This window comes from Malaya genurostris, chromosome 2, assembly GCF_030247185.1.
Source record: "Malaya genurostris strain Urasoe2022 chromosome 2, Malgen_1.1, whole genome shotgun sequence".
NCBI lineage: Eukaryota > Metazoa > Arthropoda > Insecta > Diptera > Culicidae > Malaya > Malaya genurostris.
The window spans coordinates 293,334,004-293,358,403 of record NC_080571.1 but is presented as its reverse complement, the minus strand read 5'-3'; the positions used below and the strand labels follow the sequence as shown (position 1 = coordinate 293,358,403).

At 36.4% G+C, this 24,400-nt stretch overlaps 1 protein-coding gene across 1 annotated transcript in view; it reads right to left on the bottom strand.

Moving 5' to 3' along the window:
• LOC131430611 (histone acetyltransferase KAT7) overlaps nucleotides 1-24,400 on the bottom strand; it is a 248,692-nt gene that overhangs the window by 45,744 nt on the left and 178,548 nt on the right. The window contains exon 7 of the mRNA XM_058595714.1: nucleotides 149-306. Within this exon, the coding sequence (XP_058451697.1) occupies nucleotides 149-306 (158 nt within the window). The remainder of the gene's footprint in view (nucleotides 1-148; nucleotides 307-24,400) is intronic.

Genomic DNA, 24,400 nt, shown 5'->3' with positions numbered 1-24,400 from the left:
TAAACGAATGGCATTTGTCATATCAACCCACAGGACCTGTTCTTCGTGGACTAACAATATGTATTGGACCACATCATCACATCACATCGTAATGAAGTCATACGTTTTTTTTTTTCGCGTTTTACGAGTCTCTCCACCTCTGACTTACCTGAGAGATGTCTTTGATGCTCAATGTTGTTCCGGGTCGGGAACAGAGATACGCCAGTAGCACATCCTTCCAGTATGATCGGTACGATATCAGTCCGAGGTCGGATAGTGGTTTTTCCGGGGAACCGATTTTGCCCTCGACACGGGTTAAAAGGTAACCTGTAGGGATTAAAAACAAAAGTCATATTGATATTTACTATTGGGTCCAATGTCAGTGTGTTTACACAGAAATGGAATTTTTATCACTAACTATCTGAATTACCCGACGTTTATCGTTTCGTAAACAGAACTGCAGAAATATCTCAGAAATTGTCCTGGCAATTGGCAAGAGTATGAATGTGGTGAAACATTTTGCTTCAAACTTCCCTGTCTACACTCAGTTTCCTATAAAATATCCTTACGGCAATCTATGAATAGTAAGAATTACTGGTGCCAAGTTCGGTGGTAATCTTTTGAATTGTTTTGGAGGTATGTTCGACCATATAAACAGCTAGACTTTTGTTTAGGACCCTTAATTCATTCACCCCTCTGAAAATGCCCTTATGATACTTTGAAGTGCAAGAAGTATCGTTTTGGGAAAACTCGATCAACTTTACATTCAACTCCCCTGCTTAGGGGTACTTATTACATTATTTTGGTATTATAAATTTTATCGCGACCTCCCTCTGAAGGGCAAGTAGTACCTTTACCAAGTTAAGTGGCAAGGCAAGTGGTGATTAAGCAAAACTCGAACCTTTTCACCCGAGATGTGGCTAAAAAGGCGGGCGGGTAGTGTCAGAGACATAACTGGGTGACGTGAATACGAATGAAACTGACATGCTTATTACACACATCCGAATATAGATAATCCCAAATACGAATTGTGTACGATTGTGCGAATTTTGCAAACTTTTAATGCGTCACTTGCATAATTGTAACAGTATAATTATAAGGCGGAACACACGAGAGCATAAACTGAAAAATCCACAACAACACGTTTTTTAGCCATCTAGGATTTCGTCTCTGAAATACAAATTGTATAGCGATTTGAAAGAATATCCTAAAACCGAATTTAAGAATTCCAAAATATAAATTATTGATATCCACTCGCCAAGCGTGTTCAAAAAGTATCTATAGTTCCTGCAAAAGTCATGAGAAATGGTACGTATTATTCAACAGAAAAGTCCCGGGCCTAACAAAGAGAACACGATTTTTTTGTTTCAAAATTTACTTTATTCGTCAATGTAATCTCCATCAAGAGCAACGCAATCATTCCAGCGCCGCTCTAATCTTTTGTCTTAAAATAGGCCTCAGTTTCAGCGATAACCGAAGAACAATAACGAATGAAGAATTCGTGCGAAATTTCTTACCGGCGAGCATTTTTCCAGGTCTTCGAACAGCCAGTAGTCGCTGGGAGCCAAATCTGGCGAATACGGTGGATGTGGGAGCAATTCGAAGTTCAATTCATGTAGTTTTGCCATAGTTTTGATTGACTTGTGACACGAAGCGTTGCCTTGATGAAACACAATTTTTTTCTTTGCCATATGCGGTAGCTTCTTTGCAATTTCGGCCTTCAAACGCTCCAATAACGCTTTGTAATATTCACTGTTAGTTGTATTTCCTTTTTCAAGACAGTCGATAAATATTACACCACGCACATCCCCAAATTCCGATGCCATAACATTTCCAGCCGATTGTTGTGCTTTCGGGCGCTTTGGACAAGGTTCACCAGTTGCAGTCCACTCAGATGACAATCGTTTTGATTCCGGAGTGAAGTAATGAATCCATGTTTCATCCATTGTAACATATCGACCCAAAAATTTCGATTTGTTGCGTTTAAACATGGCCAAACACTGCTCAGAATCATCAAAACGTTCTTGTTTCTGGTCAACAGTAAACAAATGCGGCAGCCACTTTGAACACAGTTTTCTCATAGTCAAATGCTCATGCAATATGAAGCCAACACGTTCTTTTGATATCTTTACGATATCAGTTAGATCACGCAACCTGGATTGTATTATGTTATCTGGTGTTACCGCCTCATTTGGACATCCACTGCGTTCTGCATCATCGGTGTCTCGACGACCAAGTTTGAAGTCAGTGAACCAACGTTTTATTGTTGTTTTTGATGGAGCGAAGTCTCCATAACACTTTTCAGGGCATTGCTTCGCTTGAACGCTTTTTTCTTATGAGCAATTCCAGAGATGCTCAGCAGATCATCAGACTCGATCTTCTCCGATTTGAATGAAACTTTGCACATGGCTTCAGTATGGCAAACCATAAGTTTTGAACCGAATGAAGAGGTCAATCCGACTCACGACTGATTTTTAAAAAGGGCGTATGTATTTTTGCATATCACGAAAATTGCCTTTTTTGAATCGTTGTAACTCGGAAGCCGTTAATTGTACAAAAATGGCGGTCAGGAAGAAGTTGTAGGGAATCGATTGGGTACTCTAAAAAAAATATAAACTGAAAATAATTTTGGATTTTTTTTTCCTAATAATTACAAAATAACAAAAAAAGTTAAATAAAAAAAACATGGTTTTAATTTTTTTTTGATAATTTTTATTTTAAAGCTGTTTTTAAAACCTACAGATTGATGGCTATCCCATCCGTGCCTTTTGAAAAATGAGAAGTTACAGCTAAAACAGTTTACGGGTCTCGTTGTAATGCGGAAACCGTTCATTGTACAAAAATGGCGTCCACGAAGAAGTTGTAGGCAATCAATAGGGCACTCTAAATAAATTCACACCGAAAAAAATTTTAGATTTTTTTTCTCAATAATTTCAAAATGAACCAAAAATTTAAATTAAAAAAAATCAGGGTTTCGATTTCTTTTGATAATATTAATTTTAAAGCTCTTATTAAAACCTACAGATTGATGGCTATCCCATCCGTGCCTTTTCAAAAATGAAGAAGTTACAGCTAAAACAATTTACAGATTAAAGGCAATAGATTTAATCATGATATCTTTTCTTCTAAAAATAACTGTTCTTGAGATTGAGATGTAGAATGATATTCTACTGTTTAAATGATTATCTTTCAACGAGAACTTGAAATTTCGAATATATCTGTAAATTGTTTTACCTGTAACTTCTTCATTTTTCAAAAGGCACGGATGGAATAGCCATCAATCTGTAGGTTTTAATAAAAGCTTTAAAATAAAAATTATCAAAAAAAATTAAAACCATGTTTTTATATTTATTTAACTTTTTCGGATTATTTTGTAATTATCGAGAAAAAAAATCAAAATTTTTTTTCAGTGTATATTTTTTTAGAGTGCCCAATCGATTCCCTACAACTTCTTCCAGAACGCCATTTTTGTACAATTAACGGTTTCCGAGTTACAACGATTTGAAAAAGGCAATTTTTGTGAAATGCAAAAATGCATACGCCCTTTTTAAAAATCAGTCGTGAGTCGGATTGACCTCTCCATTCGGTTCAAAACTTATGGTTTGCCATACTGAAGCCATGTGCGAAGTTTCATCCAAATCGGAGAAGGTCGATTCTGATTTTGTCACTTTTTTCATATACTCATTCCTTTTGCTTTTATCAAGAAGTAGTGTGAAATTGAAACACGAAATTTTTTTTGATCCATTGTTTTGCAAACAACAAAACTAGCGTCACTCTTAGCACAATAACTCACAAACTATTGAATAGAATATCATGAAGTTTCAACAGCTGCCTTTCAATGGTAAGTATTAACTAAAAAACGTGCTTAATCCACCTAGCAGTGAGATGATACCTTTTTTTATCAATCCGCATGTGTTTTTTGCATAAATATTCTTCGGTATTTTAGTTCTTATGACATTATATTAATGATCGTCGTTTTAAACAGCAGATTGAGATTTTAATCACTCATTACCTTGTAATGTCGATAATGCAAATAGGTTCGAAATTGAATCTAAACGTGTAACGATCGATTGAACATTCAAATTTAGAGTTTTTCTTCATTATTTCTATATCGGTTAGAATTTTAAAAACTCATCATCCTGCAATTCCAGAATCGGAAGTCAAATAAGAATAAAGTTCATTAATTTTGTATGGGACCATAAATCCTTTAATTTGTATTTTTGTTTTCGAAATTCAATTTGACCATTTTGAGAAAACGATTGAGCTTTTAAAAACGATTCGATAATGGAATCGAAATTTGAAAATCGGTGTAGCCGAAGTCAGTTAAGTTCACCTGAGGAGCTGTATAGTTTTCATTTGATTCAAAATGTTTTAAATGTAGACATCTTTGAGAAATCATAGTGCGAATTAAATTGTTGGGTACCTTCCGAATCGAAAACTGAATACCGCTTAAACCAGAATAAATTTATTTGGTAATCGACTATCCAAATCTGCAAACCCGAAAACCTATTTATTTATGTGAAATGGACAATTTTATACTAATCACCGTGTATCTCCTAAACCGGAAGTCGAATCTGACTAAAAAAGCAAGATGTTTTATAAGATCTTAAGATATTTCATTTGAATCTTAGATGGTTCTTAGATTTCATTTGAATCTTTGATCGGTCCAACCTTCTACGAGAAAAAAAGAGTTACATTATTTTAATTTCGTTTAACATATCATCCTTTAGTTCCGGAGCCAAAAATCGGATACAAAAGTAATTCAGGAACCTTGTTTGGGAGTATACGACTTTTCATACGAAACGACTTTTCTTTCACAATAGTTTGTAGAAAATTGTGCGAAATTATTCACCACATACGAATTTGCTGATCTCGACGAACTGATTCGAATGGTATTTTCGTACTATGTTCTTCCAAAAATTATATAATTGAAAAAAAAATTATGTTCTTCCAGTATTTAATGATGTAAGTAGTTTAAATCAATAAAATTATGGAATTGCTTTCAACTCGAAAATGCTGCCATCATCTGGTATATGCCATATTCGAACGATTATGTTGCCAAAAACGAACCGTGCTAAAATCGGTCCGAGGCAAAATTTCATGAAAAAGGATGCTGTACACAGTCTTTTTGGAATTAAGAAACAATTGCATGGACAAGTTAAAAAAATCGTGTTTCACGTTGCTCCCAAGCATTGCTTTGTCATAGCGCAAAACTCCTACTACAGGAATAAGAGAAAAAATCCCTTCCATAAAAATTTCGATATCTCCGTTAAAAATGGACGGATTATAACAATCTATGGCTTGTTGGATAGCTATTACCGTGTGGAATCTAAGTCCAAAAACATATTCTGTTTTGAAGGTCAATTGTGACAGATATTGGCAGAAAACATAAAAAAAAGAAAATTTCGACATAAAACTTCGTACAACTCAAAAAGTAAACATCCGATCTTTCTTTTTCAGAAAATGTTGTCGAATATGCTACGTAAGCTGAGTCACGCTTTTCTGAACTAATTGAAACAATCTGAATGAATTTGTGTTTAAAATTTACCCAAATTTTTGACAGAAATTATCCTAACGAAAATAATATCAACGATTTGTGATTTAGTCTGCTTAGTCGTAGCAAACTCCTAACCAGGAAAATTATTCAGCCAATTATACTACCCTACATATGAAAACACACGAAGAGAAGGTCCAATTGACTAGAAGAAACCAAGCATACTTTGCTGTACTTGGTCATCACGGTATTTACTTATAGTCCTATATCTACAGAAACAAATTCAACAGTACCCCCTTGGCAGCAAAATAGACAAAAACAAAATCTGTTTGTGTGTGTTCTGTTGAATTTGTTTCCGTAGATATAGGACTATAAGTGAATGCCATAGTGACCTAGTACAGCGAAGCATGCTTGTTTTTTTCTAGTCAATTGGACTTTCTCTTCATGTACCTGATAGTTTAATTGGTAAAATAATTTCCTCGGATTCGAATGTCGTCTCTGTAGTACACCCAAACCTCCTTTTACGAACGTTATATATGTATGTATGTATGCTTACACACTCACTCGTCTGCATATATGTGTAAATATTTATACATATAAATGATCGCTTTCACTGCAACAATATTTATATGTATTAAGAAATACAAATATTTGCACACATGTGTACGTATATTAATACATATATACATATATAAGTTACGTGAATGGAGGTTTGGGTGTAACATTTTCGAAGTTTCCATTACATAGTGGCATTCACATGTCATTTTATGGTTTCCCCATTAGATACTGATCATATTTGAAAAAAAAAAAGTTTAAAGAGACTGTTTGAACCACAAGAGAAAAACACCACTAAGTGGATCAAGGTTTCTCAGTATTACCACTGATATTTTTGGTTCCGAAAATGTTGTCAGATATGCGAAGAAAGCGCTGTAACCTGTCTCTGTGAAATAACTGAATACATTTCAATGAATTCGTGTCGAAAATATATCCCAATTTGGGTCAAAAATTATTGTAACAAACTAAGTATGTTTAACGAGACTGTTTGTACGACAAGAGAGAGACATTATTACACTGACACACACTGTCTTTACTGAAGTGTTCAAAAACACGAAACATAACGACAATTTTCTGGTCATCAACAGATAGTAAAGCTTGCTTCAGATAGAATTGGAACAAAGACAATTGCCTGTATTTCAGTTATTTATTATTGAATACAAGATCTTTTTTTATATAAATGTAGCGTTTTCTTCATACTTTTAAGAAAAAATACGGATAAAATTATTCGTCACGGTTTCGAAGGAATTCTCGATTCTTGTCTGTAACACGGCTCATTAGGCGGCGCACACCTTCTTCGTCCATCGTTTTAGCTATCTAATTCCACCAGGTCGTCATCTGATTGATGTCTTTGACAACCTTTCCCTTTGCCTTGAGTCTCCTCTTCATGATTGCCCAGTATTTCTCAATAGGGCGGAATTGGGGGCAGTTGGGTGGGTTAAGGTTTTCCGGAACAAACTGGACCCCTTTCTTGGCATACCATTCTTGAACGACTTTGCTGTAATGACAAAACATTACGGGATGGTCGTGGGATCGAGTTAACGGCAAAATTCGTTTTTAGAGACACTATTTTTGGTATAGTTCCGATGTCATTGTCTTATTCGTAACGAAAACTTTCGTTTTTATTGCCACAGCTGCAAATGCCCTGCCAAATCATAAATTTTGGCAAAAACAAATCTAAATTTGGTTGGAACATCCCCCCGAGCCGTAGTCAGCATTGACATAGATTTCATCGTCCATCAGAAGACACCCGTCGAACTTGGTCAGCACCTTGTCATATAGTTTCCGAGCACGAATTTTGACCACACTATTCTGTTTTATGGTCCGATTTGGCTGTTTGCTACCTCGATACGACTTGATTCTTTCCCGGAGTCTTAATCGTCTTCAAAATCTTACCACGCAGTTTCCGGTCGACAGTTTCACGAGTGGCTTGAGGCTTCCGAATCGTCGTCAATGTTCCCTTATACCGTTTGATAACGCGCCATACGGTATTTCTGGGCAATTTCAGCTGTTTAGCTAGCCCAGATGCAGACCACAATGGATTTTCCAAATAACTGTGCACAATTGTTTCCTTCTTTCGGTTTCTAGGTTGATTGTTTACAAAGTACAGTCGATTTACGGAATATCAAAAATCATACGTGAAGCCGACTCATCAGTGCAGTAGCAGTTTATGTTGAACTGCTACCGCCATCTAACGGTTCAACAAAAACCTCAAAAAAAGGAAAACAAATCTTGGTTACGATGTTGAAAAGCACGGAAAAGGTGAGTCTTGTACACATGATTCTCTCGATGCTTTTAATATTTTGTAAGGCTAGATGAGTAAAAATTTCTGAAAATGGCCCCCCCATTTTTCACGAGGTAACCGATTTTACAATAAGTGTTATTGGTTTGTAGTATTAGTATCTACGAACATGTTCGTGAAATATTTCGTCGATATTCGAATTTTTTATACTATTTTTAGTTACATTAACATTTATATACCTTTTCATTGTAATGCTTCCTGAAACTCAAGTTCTCTTTCGAATTATACGAAACTTTGCAAATGCATAAACAACTATTTTTGTCATAGAATGAAGAAAACTTGTTTAAAAATGTTCAGTTTTACTTAAATTTCTACTCAAATTTTCCAAAGAAATCGATATTAAAGTACCTTCTTCACGCGATTTTTGTTTCTGTTAAATGCTAAAATGTTGCATATTTTATTGGTTTTCATAATCAACAAAAAAATTTTTGTGCTCAAATAGGGTTTTTGAAATATTTGATTTTTTGTATACGCGCGCTGTATGCAAAGAGCGCCGAGCGAGCGAGTCGGTATGGTGCGGCAGGGTTCGGTAGGGTGCGAAGTCGTCGATGTGATTGAAGCGAGTTGCGACAGTTCGGACAAGTAGGCATAGAAAATGATTTTTTGCCTTTCTCATCTCAACTTTTTTAAATGTATGTAAAATAATAGTAAAAAGAAAATAATCATTATAGCAATGAAAAAAAATATGATGGAATTGAACAATGTAAAAATTGATTCATGTGAAAAAAATTGTGTGATTTCTACTGTAACATTTCTGGAACCAGTTAACTGAAAACGCCATTAGAAATTTTTATTACGTCGATAATGGGACGGGTAATTAAAGTTGTTTGTGTCAAATCATGTAAAAAATTTCAATTATCAGCAAATTTATTGTACTTTACACAACGTCTTGTTTGTGTTTGTGTTCACCAATTTTAAAGAAATAAAACCCATCAAAATCAGCAAAAGAATCTACCATGGCGTGATCCGCAGAACCTTCCACCATACAAAGATCGTTGTCAGCTACTAAACCTTGAATCATTAGAACGTCGTCGTCGTCGTATACAACAAGCCGTAACAGTAGTGAAAATCCTGAATGGTGAAATTGATGTACCCGAACTGCTATCCCGTATAGATATACGAACCTCTAGAAGAACTCGCGATGTATCGTTACTATCGACAAGATTTCATCGCACAAGTTTTGGATATCACGAGCCAGTTACTTCTATGATACGCACTTTTTCACAAGTAGATAGTGTCTTCGAGTTTGGCGACTCATCAAAAAAATTTGCATCCATCATACGCAGACTACAACTTCTGTGATATATTTTATTTAATTTAATTTTTGTATGTATTCTGCTTTTAATCAACGACAATTATATTAGTGTTCTGTGTGTATTATGTCATTATTTTTAGTATAGTTGAAAAGATAGTGGTCTTTATGCCTGTTTGAGAACTATGCCATTGAATGTGTTGGTAAACTCAAATGGGCTTTTTTTCACTCAAATCATTTAGACTACAATGTCCGATGATTCAAAACAAATAAATAAATAAATAAATAAATAAATAAATTGTAGTATTTCGATGAATTTTTACTGTAATATATAAGAGAAAATTAATAATATGAAAAGGGCATCATTACAGCACTAGGTAGATTAAAACAGCTTTCTCTATTAAAAGTACGTCAGGAAATTTATTGATCACATATTATTTTACAATTTTTTTTAGTTTTTCGTGTGGTTTGGGCGCGAAAATAGTCAAGGAAAAAACAAAAGTTTGTTATCATTCCGGAAAAAAAGATTAACGATACAAGTTCAGTGCATTTACTGCACTTCATGAGAAAGATTTTAAAATTAGAACTGAATTGAATTCTTTCGCAGCCTCACATGGGAAAAAATTTATCTTTGGAAGAACCGTGAAAAGACACGGGTAAAAAGTTAGTTTGCATCAAATCAAAACCAATCGAATTCCAACTGCGCATAATCTATTCAATTGAGTAAAGGATTCATTCAAACATATAAACTTTGACTTTTGCATGATAAACGAACCAGACATTCAGGATAGACAACAACAACATCGATTTAAAAACGTAATAGCTATTGAAACTACACGCGAATGTAAGATTTTTTCCAACAACGAAGTATTTGTTGTAAATGTTCTGTTCAAACCACCAGAAAATATAGAATAATCTAGAGTCGAACTTGTGAAATAATATGTGATTAATAAATTTCCTGACATACATTTCATAGAGAAAGCTGTTTTAATCTACCTAGTGCTGTAATGATGCCCTTTTCATATTATTCATTTTCTCTTATATATTACAGCAAAAATTCATCGAAATACTACAATTTAAAAAAGTTGTGATGAGAAAGGCAAACAATCATTTTCTATGCCTACTTGTCCAAACTGTCGCAACTCGCTTCAATCACATCGACGACATCGCACCCTACCGAACCCTGCCGCACCATACCGACTCGCTCGCTCGGCGCACTTTGCATACAGCGCGTGTATACAAAAAATCAAATATTTCAAAAACCCTATTTGAGCACAAAAATTTTTTTGTTGATTATGAAAACCAACAAAATATGCAACATTTTAGCATTTAACAGAAACAAAAATCGCGTGAAGAAGGTACTTTAATATCGATTTTTTTTGGAAAATTTGAGTAGAAATTTAAGTAAAACTGAACATTTTTAAACAAGTTTTTCTTCATTCTATGACAAAAATAGTTGTTTATGCATTTGCAAAGTTTCGTATAATTCGAAAGAGAACTTGAGTTTCAGGAAGCATTACAATGAAAAGGTATATAAATGTTAATGTAACTAAAAATAGTATAAAAAATTCGAATATCGACGAAATATTTCACAAACATGTTCGTAGATACTAATACTACAAAACAAAAACACTTATTGTAAAATCGGTTACCTCGTGAAAAATAGGGGGGCCACTTCAGAAATTTTTACTCAGATACCTTCACTTGCCAAAAAAAACTGCCTGCACTGTGTGTATTATTTCGTGCACGAAATAATACAGAACCAAGAAAAGAAAATAGCCCAAATCGCGTAGTGTTAGGTAATATAAGCATCTGCAAACCAAATTGCAAAACAAAACATAAATATTCGACCGTACCGTGTGTTAACACCAGAATGAATGATGATGACGGACCCAGAGCAACATCTAGCATAGTTACATGATGCTACAAATAGTAGTTTATATTTAGCACATCTCAAACGGTCAAGTCGAACAGAGTTTTCGACATGAACAATGGGACTCGACTTATTTGTGCGATGTGAGTGGTCGTTATTTCCTGGCATTTTTCAGTAAAACACGTGACATTGACGACATTCCTGAGCGAATGACTAGACTAGTCGAGTCAAGTTTTAAGACTGCGCAATCGCTTACGGTATGTATTTCTGCGTAATAATGTAATGTAATACCATTGCTCACTCGATAAAAGTATTGAATAGAAATAAACTAAGATCAATAAAAATAATTTATAAATGTTGTTTAAAATTTTGCAGTGATGGACCAAATCTAATATTTCGATGCAAAAAATAAATTTTTATTTCTGGCATCGCAAAATTGCACCAAAAGTACAGCTAGCTAACGCGTGCTGCCTGTGGCCACTGACATCATCCCGCATCCAAGTCGCGAGTGATTTATCTCATTCAGTCCTGTGTTCCAAAATGGTGAGCGCTCGGAAAGCGCAAGGGCGCATTATCAAAAGAAAAATTGTTGTACAAATATGGTCATAGGCATATATTTCACGAAATTTGCATTTTTTTTTTGCTTCTCCACCGACGGCGACGATGACGATGACGGCAAGCTGAGCCCAGCAGGACATTGCTATTGGTATAAATCTCTGGATTATCTTTGCTCAGCGACGCCAACAAACAACTTCGAAGTTTCCGTAAAATGCAGGTAAAATCCGATTTTATTCAATGTAGATTGTAGAGAAAAGGGAAATGATCTCACCACGCCACATCAATATAATGGTTGAGAATATTTTTGGTTGGGAAATCCTGCAAAAATTTGTTAAAACATTTTCAGTTTACAACGTTTTGATTTATTTGTTGTATGATCAGTTAAAAACAACCAAATGAATAAAGTTAATTTAGTATGTTGTTATACCTTACCAATTCAAGCAAAAAGGTTAATACTAAACGCTACAAACAACAAATGATCGATTTGAACCGAATAATTCAGTTGAAGCGACCAAAATATGGCATCAGACAGACGGAACAAACACCACCAGTGAAGAAGTCAAAAAATGAATAGATTCTTCCTTCTAATCAAAAGAGGCGCAAGAATCCTTTTGATGCCAGAAAGATGACAATTGTGTCACAAGGAATGACCAATACTTAGAGAAAAAAAAACAACTTGTAATTTTCCTTCTCGAATAAGCATATGATTTTTGTTTTTATGTTATTTAGTTTTAATTGCCGCATAATGCATATGCTACTGACACCTGCTGTCAGTAGCATAGTGTGGTGAAGAACTACACTTGTTACACGACCATACTTGGGGACTCGAATTCAGTGTTCGACCCCTCAAGTACAAGGTAAAATAGAATTCATTTCTTTCTTCTGATCATGTTAACCCTCAGGGTACGGACTGGGTTACCATAACCCGAGCGAAATTTGAAAGAAGCGCCATACGAAGAGAAGTCGGCGAGGGGGGTCCGGGCCAGGGGGGGAAAAAACTTATAGGTACACACTATTAGAGGCCCAAGCGGCAGAGTCAGTCTCCGCTTTGTGTCCGAGCTAGACACATATAAACATTGTGCTCGGGTGTGGTACACCCAGTCCGTATCGAACGTTACAAAATCCAAAATTTTCAAAAAAATTAATTTTAATTTTCGTCTGTTTGCCGCTGAGGAATAAAAAGGTAAGTAAGAATACGTACTCTATACTTAATTTTGTAGATTCTAACCTCAAAATAACTAAATAACAGCGAAACTGTGCTGCGAGTGCGGCAATATTATGTAACATGACTTGTGTAACTTTTTGATAATAAATATTCGCCTTTAACAATTATGTTTGGTATTTATTTATATTACTACTCAACAATATCTGAGATACAATTTTTTTACGCTCAAAGTAATTAATTTTAACCTTTATCATCATAAATCAACGAAACAACGTTTTTTCGCTAACTCGAAAAAACGCGTATTTTCATTTTTCAAAAAAAATATAGTTTTTGGAATAAATCAAAAAACCGTTACGGACATTTGTAAGAACTACTTTTTACCTTTCAAACGCGAGTTATACAATGTTAATATTTTTTTTTTCAAAAAGTTACAGCATTTTGAAAAAAAAACGTTTTTTACAAAAAAAAATCAAGACCCGTTCACATTTTTCATTATATTTTTTTTTTCAATCAGTTAAATGATTAATCTGACAACTCTATTATATTTTTGAGACAATTTCACACAAAATAAAAAAAAATTATTCAAATTGACAAAGTACAGCTCGATATACACCCAATCAAAGTCGCCGGGTTAGGCTAACCCTGTCCGTACTGAACGTAACTTTTTTATAGTCCGTACCCTGAGGGTTAATATGAGCCTGCCTAAGCTAGCTTTTCCGTTCTAAATTTATAACTGATTCAATCTAGAATACCTATCCGTCTTTTCAAATGAGTGAGAAACTAACCGAAAAAAAGCTTTTTTTTGGAAAAACAGACACCCAGGGGTAGTATTCGAACCTGCGTTCGACGAAGCTTAATTCTGTGACATTCCTATCGAATGATGTTACATTTCCATTCAGAAGTGACTATTCGATTTCAATCAAATCCTACCATGCAATTTAAGAGAAATTATTGTATTCAATCTGGATTGATGTGTGTGAGAAGCGAGTGCTGTAGAGTAACCGTTCCCGTTTTCGAATTACTCCAATTTTTCAATCTACTTGACCAACAGTTTCCAAAAACAGGACATTTTACACGAATTGTGATTTTTTTGTGTTTTTCAATCTCTGGGCAGCCGACTACCGAATGAGAAATAGGGAGTTATTCTAGTTTACTAGTTCCAGCAACGGAAAAAGAAGACAAAAGTTTACAGCTTATTTGAATTTATGTTTGATTATTTCTTTATTTATTTCCAAGGGAGCAGCTATCGCTCTAGTTGAGTGGTCCCCGGTTTGTCTCTGAGTAAAATTTTATGCTATGTTACTACTCTCATCATAGCAGTTTGAGGATAAATTTTGCATTGAACTTATCTTGCCCTTATCACCAACGCTCACATTAAACACCCAGGCAGATCAATTAATCCAACTTAACCCAAAAAGACAGCCAAGGCGTCTGCAAAAATAGAATTCACACATGGATTGATCATTCGAAAAATCCGAAACCCACTCCGACTGTGCAATTAACATTTATCCTGGATAGATCCCTAATTTGTCAAATAAACACTAAGCTAATGAAACTTTTTTTGTAAGAAGATATGACCATGCAATCGCGTCTACAGGTAGACACTATCTACACTGATTTCTCAGTGGCATTTGATCAAATAAACCATCAAATAACAATTACTAAACTGGCATGACTTGGCACTTTACTGAATTTGATGCATTCATATCTTACCGGTCGTGAGATGTCGGTAAAAATAGGAAATTGTACAACATCCCCGTTTGCAGTTAGTTCTTGAGTACCTCAAGGAAGTCATTTAGGACCGTTTATATTGTTACTCTATCTCAATGATCTGCACCTCTAACTGAAATGTTTCAAACTATCGTTAGCGTACGACTTTAAACTCTACCATTTGATCAAAGAACAAGAAGATGCATGTTTTTGGCAAGTTTAATTGGATACATTTCCGGAATGGTGTCATTCCAACAGGATGGTCTTCATGTTCCGTCATATCATATTCCCGCAGGCACTAAATAGCTAGATATGACTACAATCTTTCGCAAAATGTTCTTAACCGCAAATCGTTCGTGAAGAACTCGAATTACCGAAAGTTTCGTTAACATACACTGCCTGAAAACTCTCAGGACATTGATTTTCATTTCTTTCGAAATGCGATAAAACGATTATTCAATGATTCCTTAACTATTATATAAATTAAGAACTCCTTTATTTTCTCTTCTTCCGACGTTTCGGTCCTTATTGGACCTTTTTCAAGGAATCTGTAATGTTTATTGTGTCAATTACATTCATAATTACAATCTACATAAACATTTTAACATTTACCGACAATTATGGTGTTCTTTTGTCTGTTAGTTCTAGTTGAACATATAGTGGTCATACTTTATCTACAACTATAGTGAAAATGAATTATTTTAAACTGTTGTGAAAATATCTTGTACAATTTTTATCGTGCACCTACTGTAATTTGCGAAATAATAAATTATAACGTTTATTTTAGACGATCCTAAAAACAGACACTATCGGCGTCACTGCACACTTTAATCAAAATGTCCCTTTTATCATACTATCTGTCGAAACGTTATCTGGTGTTACTCTACTGTGTGTGTATGTGTCTGATTTTGACAAAACTACTTATACACTGTTTGTTTTGATCCTCTCTTCTGTAAGTTTTTTAGCGAGTGAAACAGTCCAGCATATACAGCATGCAAGTTATCAGTATCTGTTCGTTTGTTCACTGTGTTCTGTGTGCTGTAGATGTGACAGCTTTCTAGAAAAGCTAAGTTGGTTGTTTCATGTGTCCTGTATATAATCTTTGGATGATCTAGGAGAAAATTATGATCATTGGCTGCTGCGTGATCAACTAGTGCTGTTATTTCCCGTATTTTTAGGATAGCTTCGTCAGTGTTTGTGTGTCCAGTTTCTCTAAGCGAGTGTAGTTTTGCCTTTCTCTATAGAAAGGTATTAGAATTGCTGGAAAAACCGACTTTCGAACGGAGCCTTGGAGACCCATAGTGTTATATACCATTCGACTCAGTTCGACGAGATCGGAAAATGTCTGTGTCTGTGTGTGTGTGTGTGTGTATGTGTGTGCACTTTTCGAAGATATTTGAACGCGCTCAATTTTCTCAGAGATGGCTGAACCGATTTTAACAAACTTGGGCTCGTTTGAAAGCAACTGTCGGACCATTGATAAAGCTCGAAGATCAAATGGCTGTGACTTTTTGTTCCGGAGATATGATTGTATAAGTGACGTAACCGACAAAAAGCGTTGTATTTGAACGCGCTCAATTTTCTCAGAGATGGCTGAACCGATTTTAACAAACTTGGGCTCGTTTGAAAGCTACTGTCGGGCCATTACGCAAGTTCGAAGATCAAATGGCTGTGACTTTTGGTTCCGGAGATATGATTGTATAAGTGACGTAACCGACAAAAAGCGTTGTATTTGAACGCGCTTAATTTTCTCATAGATGGCTGAACCGATTTTAACAAACTTGGGCTCGTTTGAAAGCTACTGTCGGGTCATTGATCAAGTTCGAAGATCAAATGGCTGTGACTTTGGTTCCGGAGATATGATTGTATAAGTGACGTAACCGACAAAAAGCGTTGTATTTGAACGCGCTCAATTTTCTCAGAGATGGCTGAACCGATTTTAACAAACTTGGGCTCGTTTGAAAGCTACTGTCGGGCCATTGATCAAGTTCGAAAATCAAATGGTTGTGACTCTTGGTTTCAGATATATGATGGTATATGTGACGTAACCGACAAAACACGTTAATTTTTACCGCTCCTATACATATAAGGGTGCCAAAATTTTGCGATCACCTCTGTTTTCGTTAAGCTCTAGTGCTCAAAAATTACAAGCACGTCGAATAATGCCTTCATGCAAAATTTGAGCTAAATCGGACATGCGTAAGGGGTGCTGCCCTGTGGTAAAGGTTTGACAATTTTCGATCTTGAAAAAGCACCATAGGGGGGAGTACATGAAATTTCCAAAATCGAAAATTAATTTTAGTGTCCAAAATTATTTAATAAAAGTATGAAACATATTTTCATGAGACTGTTATGAAAGAAGAGAAAGGCATTATCACACCACTAGGTGGATAAAGAAGGGTTTTGTTATATTAGATCTTTGTCCCGATATTCGTGATTTAAGTTTGTTAGTGGTCATTCTAATATAACAAACATTGCATTCATCGCAATCAATTTTGTAAATAACATTATTTTGTTCATCAGGGGTTGTTTTATCCTTTATCGGTGGTAAAATAGACCCAATCGTTTTATAATGTTTTATAGCTACGTATATGTTAGGGTTTTCTTTTTTTTTTAATCTTTGCTAACTGTTCCGTTCAGCCATTTACATTTGTGATTGAGTGGAAAGTTTGCAGTTTTTCACCTTCTGTGCCACTCACCTCCCTAGTTGTAACCCGTTTCATTTTCTCTCCTACTTTGTTAACTATCCTGTTTATCAATGACTTTGGGTAGTCATTTATTCTTAAATGTTTTTTAATGATTGCATTGGATGCTTCTTAAGAGACTGCTGTAGAAAGTGCTTTTACCCGTTTCGCAAAGTTAAAAGCTACATTTACTTTACAATGCATAGGGTGGAATAAGTTAAAATTCAGAAAACGGCCAGATGCAATTGGTTTTATATACCATTCTGTTTTTACTATTTGATTTGCCTGCCGTATCAAAGACATATCCAGATAAGGTAGAGTATGATTTTGTTCAACCTCATATGTGAACTGGATATTCTGATGCTGTTTGTTAAACGTGTTTATAACAATATCAACTTGATCAGCCGGTAATGTCAAGAAGATATCGTCAACGTATTTTTTCAGGTACGGGATGGGAATGTTATTTGAACCTTTTGCACGGTCAATTAGGTCTTCCATTACAAAGTCGGCAAAAATAGGTGATAAAGGATTTTCCATCGCTGTTCCAGATTTTTGTTTGTAGTAGCAACCATCGAAGTAGGCGTAACTGCACTCTATGCAGAAATCGTTTATTTCTATGAACAAATCTAAAAAGATTTCTGTGTGTTCTTTGATTTCGTCCCAATGTTGGAATATGCTCTGTCGCACTAATTCTATGGATACTGCGGTGAATAAGGACACTACATCAAACGATACTAGTTTGTGTTCGTCTGGTAGGGTAATGTTGTTTATGAATTCGCAAAAATGGTAAGAATCCTTTACATTATCCTTGCTAGTCAACGCTTCTTGTTTGATCTTGGCTATGTACTTGGACAGCTCAAAAGATGGTGACGTCATACAGATGACCACTGGTCTTAGAGGTAAATCAAGTTTATGCGCCTTCGGTTGGCCATAAATTTTTGGACTGACCGCTAAATGTATCTGCTGGATCACTGTAATCTGTTGATACAAAGAATGAGGAGGTTTTATGCCTACTAAGAGAGTTAGCTATATTTCATCTCGTTTGAATCATTCCCAAAGATTCTAATCGTGCAGAGACGGCTTGTTGAGTCACTTCCAATGATTTTGCAAGCTCCTCTTCATCTAGTAATGCCTCCAACTGTTTATCTACGCTACGCTTTTCGATCATTCAAAACAATTTCTTATGTTTTCTGGTGTTTCTGCCTTATTTGGACGTCCCCTGCGTTCTGCATCATCGGTGTCTCTACGACCACGTTTGAAGTCAGCAAACCAACGTTTTATTGTTGTTTCTGATGGAGCGGAGTCTCCATAACACTTTTCAAGCCATTGCTCCGCTTGAACGATATTTTTTCCCATCAAGAAGCAGTGTTGAATAGAATATCTTGAAATATTACCAGCTGTGTTTTAAAGGTTAGTATTACCTGAAAAAAGGTGACTGCACTAAAACTAGCGCCATGTATGTGTTAGACTCGGGACTTTTCAGCCCATGTGTTATTTACTGCTATGAAGACTTCTCCTCCAGATTTTTTTTTAGGATAGTGATAAGTTTCGGTCATACCGGAATATGTTGAAGTTATTTTCCAAAAATTTATTCGCACTAGCAAACTAGTTCAATTTCCAAAAATAACAGTTAAAAAAAATGATAACACAAACCGAAGCATTTTAGTGGTAAAATCATTACAGTGGTAAAATTTCAGTTTGATTTAGTTTTCGTAATTCATTTAAACGACTGCCATGTTTAATTTTCCGAGCCTAATGGTTATACCAACCTATCACAAATCTACAAACCTCCCTAAAAACTATCCTAACCTGCTAAAAGTCATTATTTATTGCATCCAAAAAAAATTCATGGTAAAATGAGGGCGACGACATATGCGTTCATTTTTTCCATTGTCCGTTACTCCCAGCTGTGAGGTCTTCTTCACTGCACCGAATAAACGAAAAAGGTCGTAAAAGTTCTCTTCAAATTACCGAGTGCTTTTTCACCATTAGCCAATAATTCGACTAAAATTAGGACCAGAAGCAGCCCTCTTGCTCATATGGGGAAACACAGAAGAACACCGGCTAGCATTTCGTTTGCCCTACACACCAATCTTCATCGAGCGTGATGTCAACCGACAACCAAGCGTTCCCATCAATTCAACCAGTAAAGAACACCATAAATCGTTCCTCCCGTCCCAAAAAACCCGTCCATCCACGTCGGGGCGTATTTTCCCACCACGCGAGCAGTGAAAAGATATTCGCAGACATCTGTCTCGACACGCCAGCTCTGCTAATTGGGTAGCTAAGAAAGAGTTTTCGGTGGGAGAGCTTGACTAGACTCGCTAGACAGACAGATAGCTACACAAAATCGCAGTAACGTTTGGCGAGTATGACTGCAGGTCACCCTTGCTTGAATCCTAGCGCCAACGACCATTAATTTAATAGATCCCCACACAAAAGATTGGGGCACATTGTGCGTGCATACTGTGTGAAGCACTTGGGTTGATGAATAAAAAATGGCTACCTCAAAACCTCACAGTGCATGGAAATTCACAGCGAGACTACACTGAAATTGTCCGATTGTGTACAGAGGAAATGATATTCCACTGGTGGCGTTTTGTCCAGGCCGAAACCTGTTCCCATTGTGCGCCGCACGGTTCTTGTCAGGGTGAAGATGAATTCTGTTATGGATTTTTCCGGTCGTTGTACAAAGAGAGCATCGAGCTGTTGAAGAGACCCTCCAGAACATCACCCGAAGCACAGTAACGAATCAGACCGAGGTGGTATGCGCAAAAAAGACTGGCAGGAGGGGAGGAGTGGGAAAATCGAGACAGACAGACGACGACGTGAAGGAAAATTAGAAGTACCACCGGGTGAAAACGCAGAAGGGCAATGGGGTGATGAACGACTCGAGCCGAGTTCGGTTTTTTGCTGTGCCTTTTTCGGTGGCGGAAAATGCCAGACATCAGCCAGCTAGCAGTGCCAGGGACAAAACCCGAACCTACGCCAACAATGCGCAGCGTTGGTGTGGCGCCCTTAATGCGTCGCCACGCTTTTCCTGGAAAGCCGATGGCACTCCCCAACCAGTTTCAACCTGTTCCTAGCCGCATACTGTGTACGTCTGGCACAATATGTCTCCCGGTCGTCATCCCGGTGTTAGTGCCGATGTACATACACACACACACGCATACTCGGCACGATTCTCCCACCAACCGAAACGGTCGTTCCGCGCCTACATGGTTATGGTTGTGTTCCCGGCAAATGGATTGAAAACGCATCGTCGTGTTCAACGGTGTTGGTGCCAGAGAGAGTTCTTCTCAGTGTTCCCGAATGCGTTTCGACAGATCGTTACTCACCACTAATAAAATGGATACTTCCGCGATGGATCCGTTTACAATTGCTGCAACGGGATGAGTATAAGAGAGGAAGGGGGAAGAGTGCTGCGATTTGGGTTTCGCGTTGGTAGTAAGCTAACTTCCATTTCCAGAACATGGGTTTTCAAACAGTGTGGCCAACGATGCAAACGGGGAGCTCCCAATATACTTCTTGACAGGAACAGATCAATTAAAAATAATTTTGTTTGTTTTGATCACTTCAACCGAAGATATTTTAAATTAGAGCATTTGAGAATCTTATTATAAATTCATTTTCATAATTATAGTATAATAACATGCTTAATCCACCTAGCAGTGAGATGATACCTTTTTTTATCAATCCGCATGTGTTTTTTGCATGAATATTCTTCGGTGTTTCAGTGTCCGTCGTTTTAAGTGGCAATTTGAAATTTTAAACACTCATTACTCTGTAATGTCGAAACTACAATCGGATCGAATTTGAATCTAAAAGTGTAACAATCGATTAAACATTCCATGATATGTCGAAGTAATTTCCACTTTAGAGTTTAGGGTAATTTAAGGCACTTTCAGAGCCGGTTTTCAGGAACCAGCATAACCCAAATCGAATCGTATGGCCATATTTATTTATTTATTTATTTATATTTATTTATTTATTCACAAATTCACCTGAGTAGCTGTATAATTTACATTTGTTTCAAAATGTATGAAAATCAATGTATACATCTTCGAGAAATCGTAGTGCGAATTAAATTTTTGGGTGCCTACCGAAACGAAAACTGAATACAACCAAAAATGAAATAAGTTTATTTGGTTATCGACTATCCAAATCTGTTAACCCGATAAACCTGATCAATTTATGTGAAATAGACATTTTTTATACTAATCACCCTGTATCTCCGAAACCGGAAGTTGAATCTGACTGAAAAACAAGATGTTTTATAGAATCCTAAAACTTTTCATTTGAATCTTAGATCGATTCAGCCAACTACGAGAAAAGCGAGTTACACAGTTTTAATTTCGTTTCACATATCATCCTGTAGTTCCGGAACCAGAGGTCGGAAACAAACATAATTCAGGAACCTTGTTTGAGAGTTTACGACTTTTCATATGAATCGGAGTTTGTAAAAAAACGATCGAGTCATCTCCGAAAAAAATTGAGTGAAATTATTTGTCACACACGTATTTGCTGATCTCGACGAACTGATTCGAGTGGTATAAGGCTGTTATGTTCTTCCATCGTTTATTGATGTAAGTAGTTTAAATCAATATAATTATGGAATTGCTTTCAACTCGAAAATGCTGCCATCAGCTGTTTTCCATATGTCATATTGGAACGATTATGTTGCCAAAAACGAACCGTGCTAAAATCGGTTCGAGGCAAAATATCATGCTGTACACAGTCTTTTTGGTACTTAGAAACAAATGTATGTAACAGTATAAAAAATCGTGTTTTATATTGCTCCCTAGCATCTACTGCTGGAATAGGGGAAAAAGTCCCTTACACAAATGTTCGATATCTCCGTTAAAAATGGACGGATTTAACAATCTATGGCTTGTTGGATAGGTATCACCGTGCGGAATCTAAGTCTGAAAATATATTCTGTTTTCAAGGTCAAGTGTGACAGATACTTTAAAAAAACTGAAAATTTTGACATAAAACTTCGTATAACTAAAAAAGTAAACATCTGATCTCAAAACCATTGAATAGCGTTTTGGGTGACGGGGAGACCTTTCATTTGCGACTAGTTTGATCGAAATCGGTCCAGCCATTGCTGAGATCTCGACCTCTTAGTTGACAACACACATACAGACACACACATACACACACGGACATTCGGCCCTCCGGGGCTCGGAAAATTTTTCTAAAGCTTGAGCGAATTCTATACCTATTTTTTATATTTATAAAAAAAGGTAAAAAGGTTTCGAGTTCGCTCAAACTTTGGACAAAATCACCGAGGCACACATACAGACACAAAATTGTCTGTATGTGTGTGCTGAACAAAGAGACGTGGATCTCAAAGATGGCAAACTAAGGTTTGCATTTAAAAAATGAACTGTTTCCGGATGGTGTTTAAAAACCTGTTTTAATCCACCTAGTGGGGTAATGATGCCTTTCTCATGTACATATAATATTGTGGTATTCTATTCAAAAAATTTCTCTTCGATTTTTGAAAGAAACCAAAAGATTTTTTGTGCATTAACTATTATAACATACAGAATAAAACAGTGCTTTGATTGCGTAGGTCATTCTTAAGAAAACGAAGTGGGTTCACTATTATATGCACTTCCGGCACCGGAACCCGAGAACCGGCATAATCAAAGTAGGTTCGCACGGCCACCAACTAACATGACATACAAACTCTACTAGCACGCACACTAAATTACGATTTAAATGTTTGTTGCATCCGAAAATATGCAGTAATTTTTGGTAGGACCATAAGACCTTGCAATTGACCGTAAGATTGGGAATAACGATTTAGAGTCCAGTTTATAACATTTTTTACGGTTTTTGTTCCGCCGGTTCAAGTGACGGTGTACAATATTGAACACACTTTACCCTATAATTCCGGAACCGGAAGTCGTATTCGGATGAAATTCAGGAATTCCGTATGGGATCGGAAGACCTTTCATTTGAATCTAAATTTGTGGAAATCGGTCAAACCATCATTGAGAAAAGTAAGTGAGATCCATTTTGGTATATATGATCACTATTTCCCGTACTTCCGGAACCGGATACCGGGAACCAGGATAGCCGGAATCGGTTTGTTTAGTTGCCTACTGATCATGACTATCGATTTGTGTAGTTTTGAGACCAGTTTAGAAATCTTTTTACGTTTTTTGTTTCGCCGGTTGAGGTAGCGGTGTACAATATTGCACACACTTTACCCTATAACTCCGGAACCGGAAGTCGGATCCGGATAAAATTCAGGAATTCCGTATGGGACCGGAAGACCTTTCATTTGAATCCAAGTTTGTCAAAATCGGTTCAGCCATCTCCGAGAAAACCTAGTGAGATTATTTGACGCATACACACACATACATACACACACACAGACATTGCTCAGCTCGATGAACTGAGTCGAATGGTATATGACACTTGGCCCTCCGGGCCAATTTTCACTAGTCAGTTTTTCAAGTGATTGCATAACCTTTCCATATGAGAAAGGCAAAAAATGAACAAAAAAGATACCTCGGCCAATGGACAAGGAAATTTCGCTTATGCAAGTCACAAATAACGACAGTATTTCGAAGACAGAAACTAGGATCAACCAAACACTCTCTTCAGTGCATTAGCAGATTATATTGGATTTCGTGAATTACGAGGTACCAAAGCCTAAACGACTACCATATGTTTGCGGCCATGAAGTCGTAAATTCGTTTTCGCCTGAGACGTCAGGATAGACATGGCACTTCGGTGCAAAACATTGCGTTGTAAATAGCATTGACTTCACGTCTACTTAGTGGATTATGTTGTTTCGCGAGGAGTCATTAACAGTGCAATATAATCTGCTAATGCACCGATGAGATGAATGCAAAACGTGCAACAATCAATTAAAGGAACAAATTTGAAAACGACTAGTAATAATTCCACGGTTACACGAAATCCAACCAACAAATTGTGATACAATCGGATGCAATATCTTCACTGTGACTCTAGAAACCTTTATAACAGAGAAATTAACACATCACTCAATATGTATTATGTCTTGTCACTAACGAAGACTATTAATTTTTTTGCTAAAAATGTAATCTTCTCCAAGAGCAATACAATCATGCTAACGGCTCTCTAACTTCCCCAACTTCAAGATAATCGAAAAAGATTATACCATTTGCATCCCAAAACAATGAAGCAACAACCTTTCCAGTAGATTGTTGTATCTTTGGACGCTTCTGACGAGGTTCATCAGCTGCAGTTCACTCATATAAAGATCGTTTTGATCCCAGAGTGAAATGGTTGAACCATGTTTTATCCATTGTCACATAGCAAAGT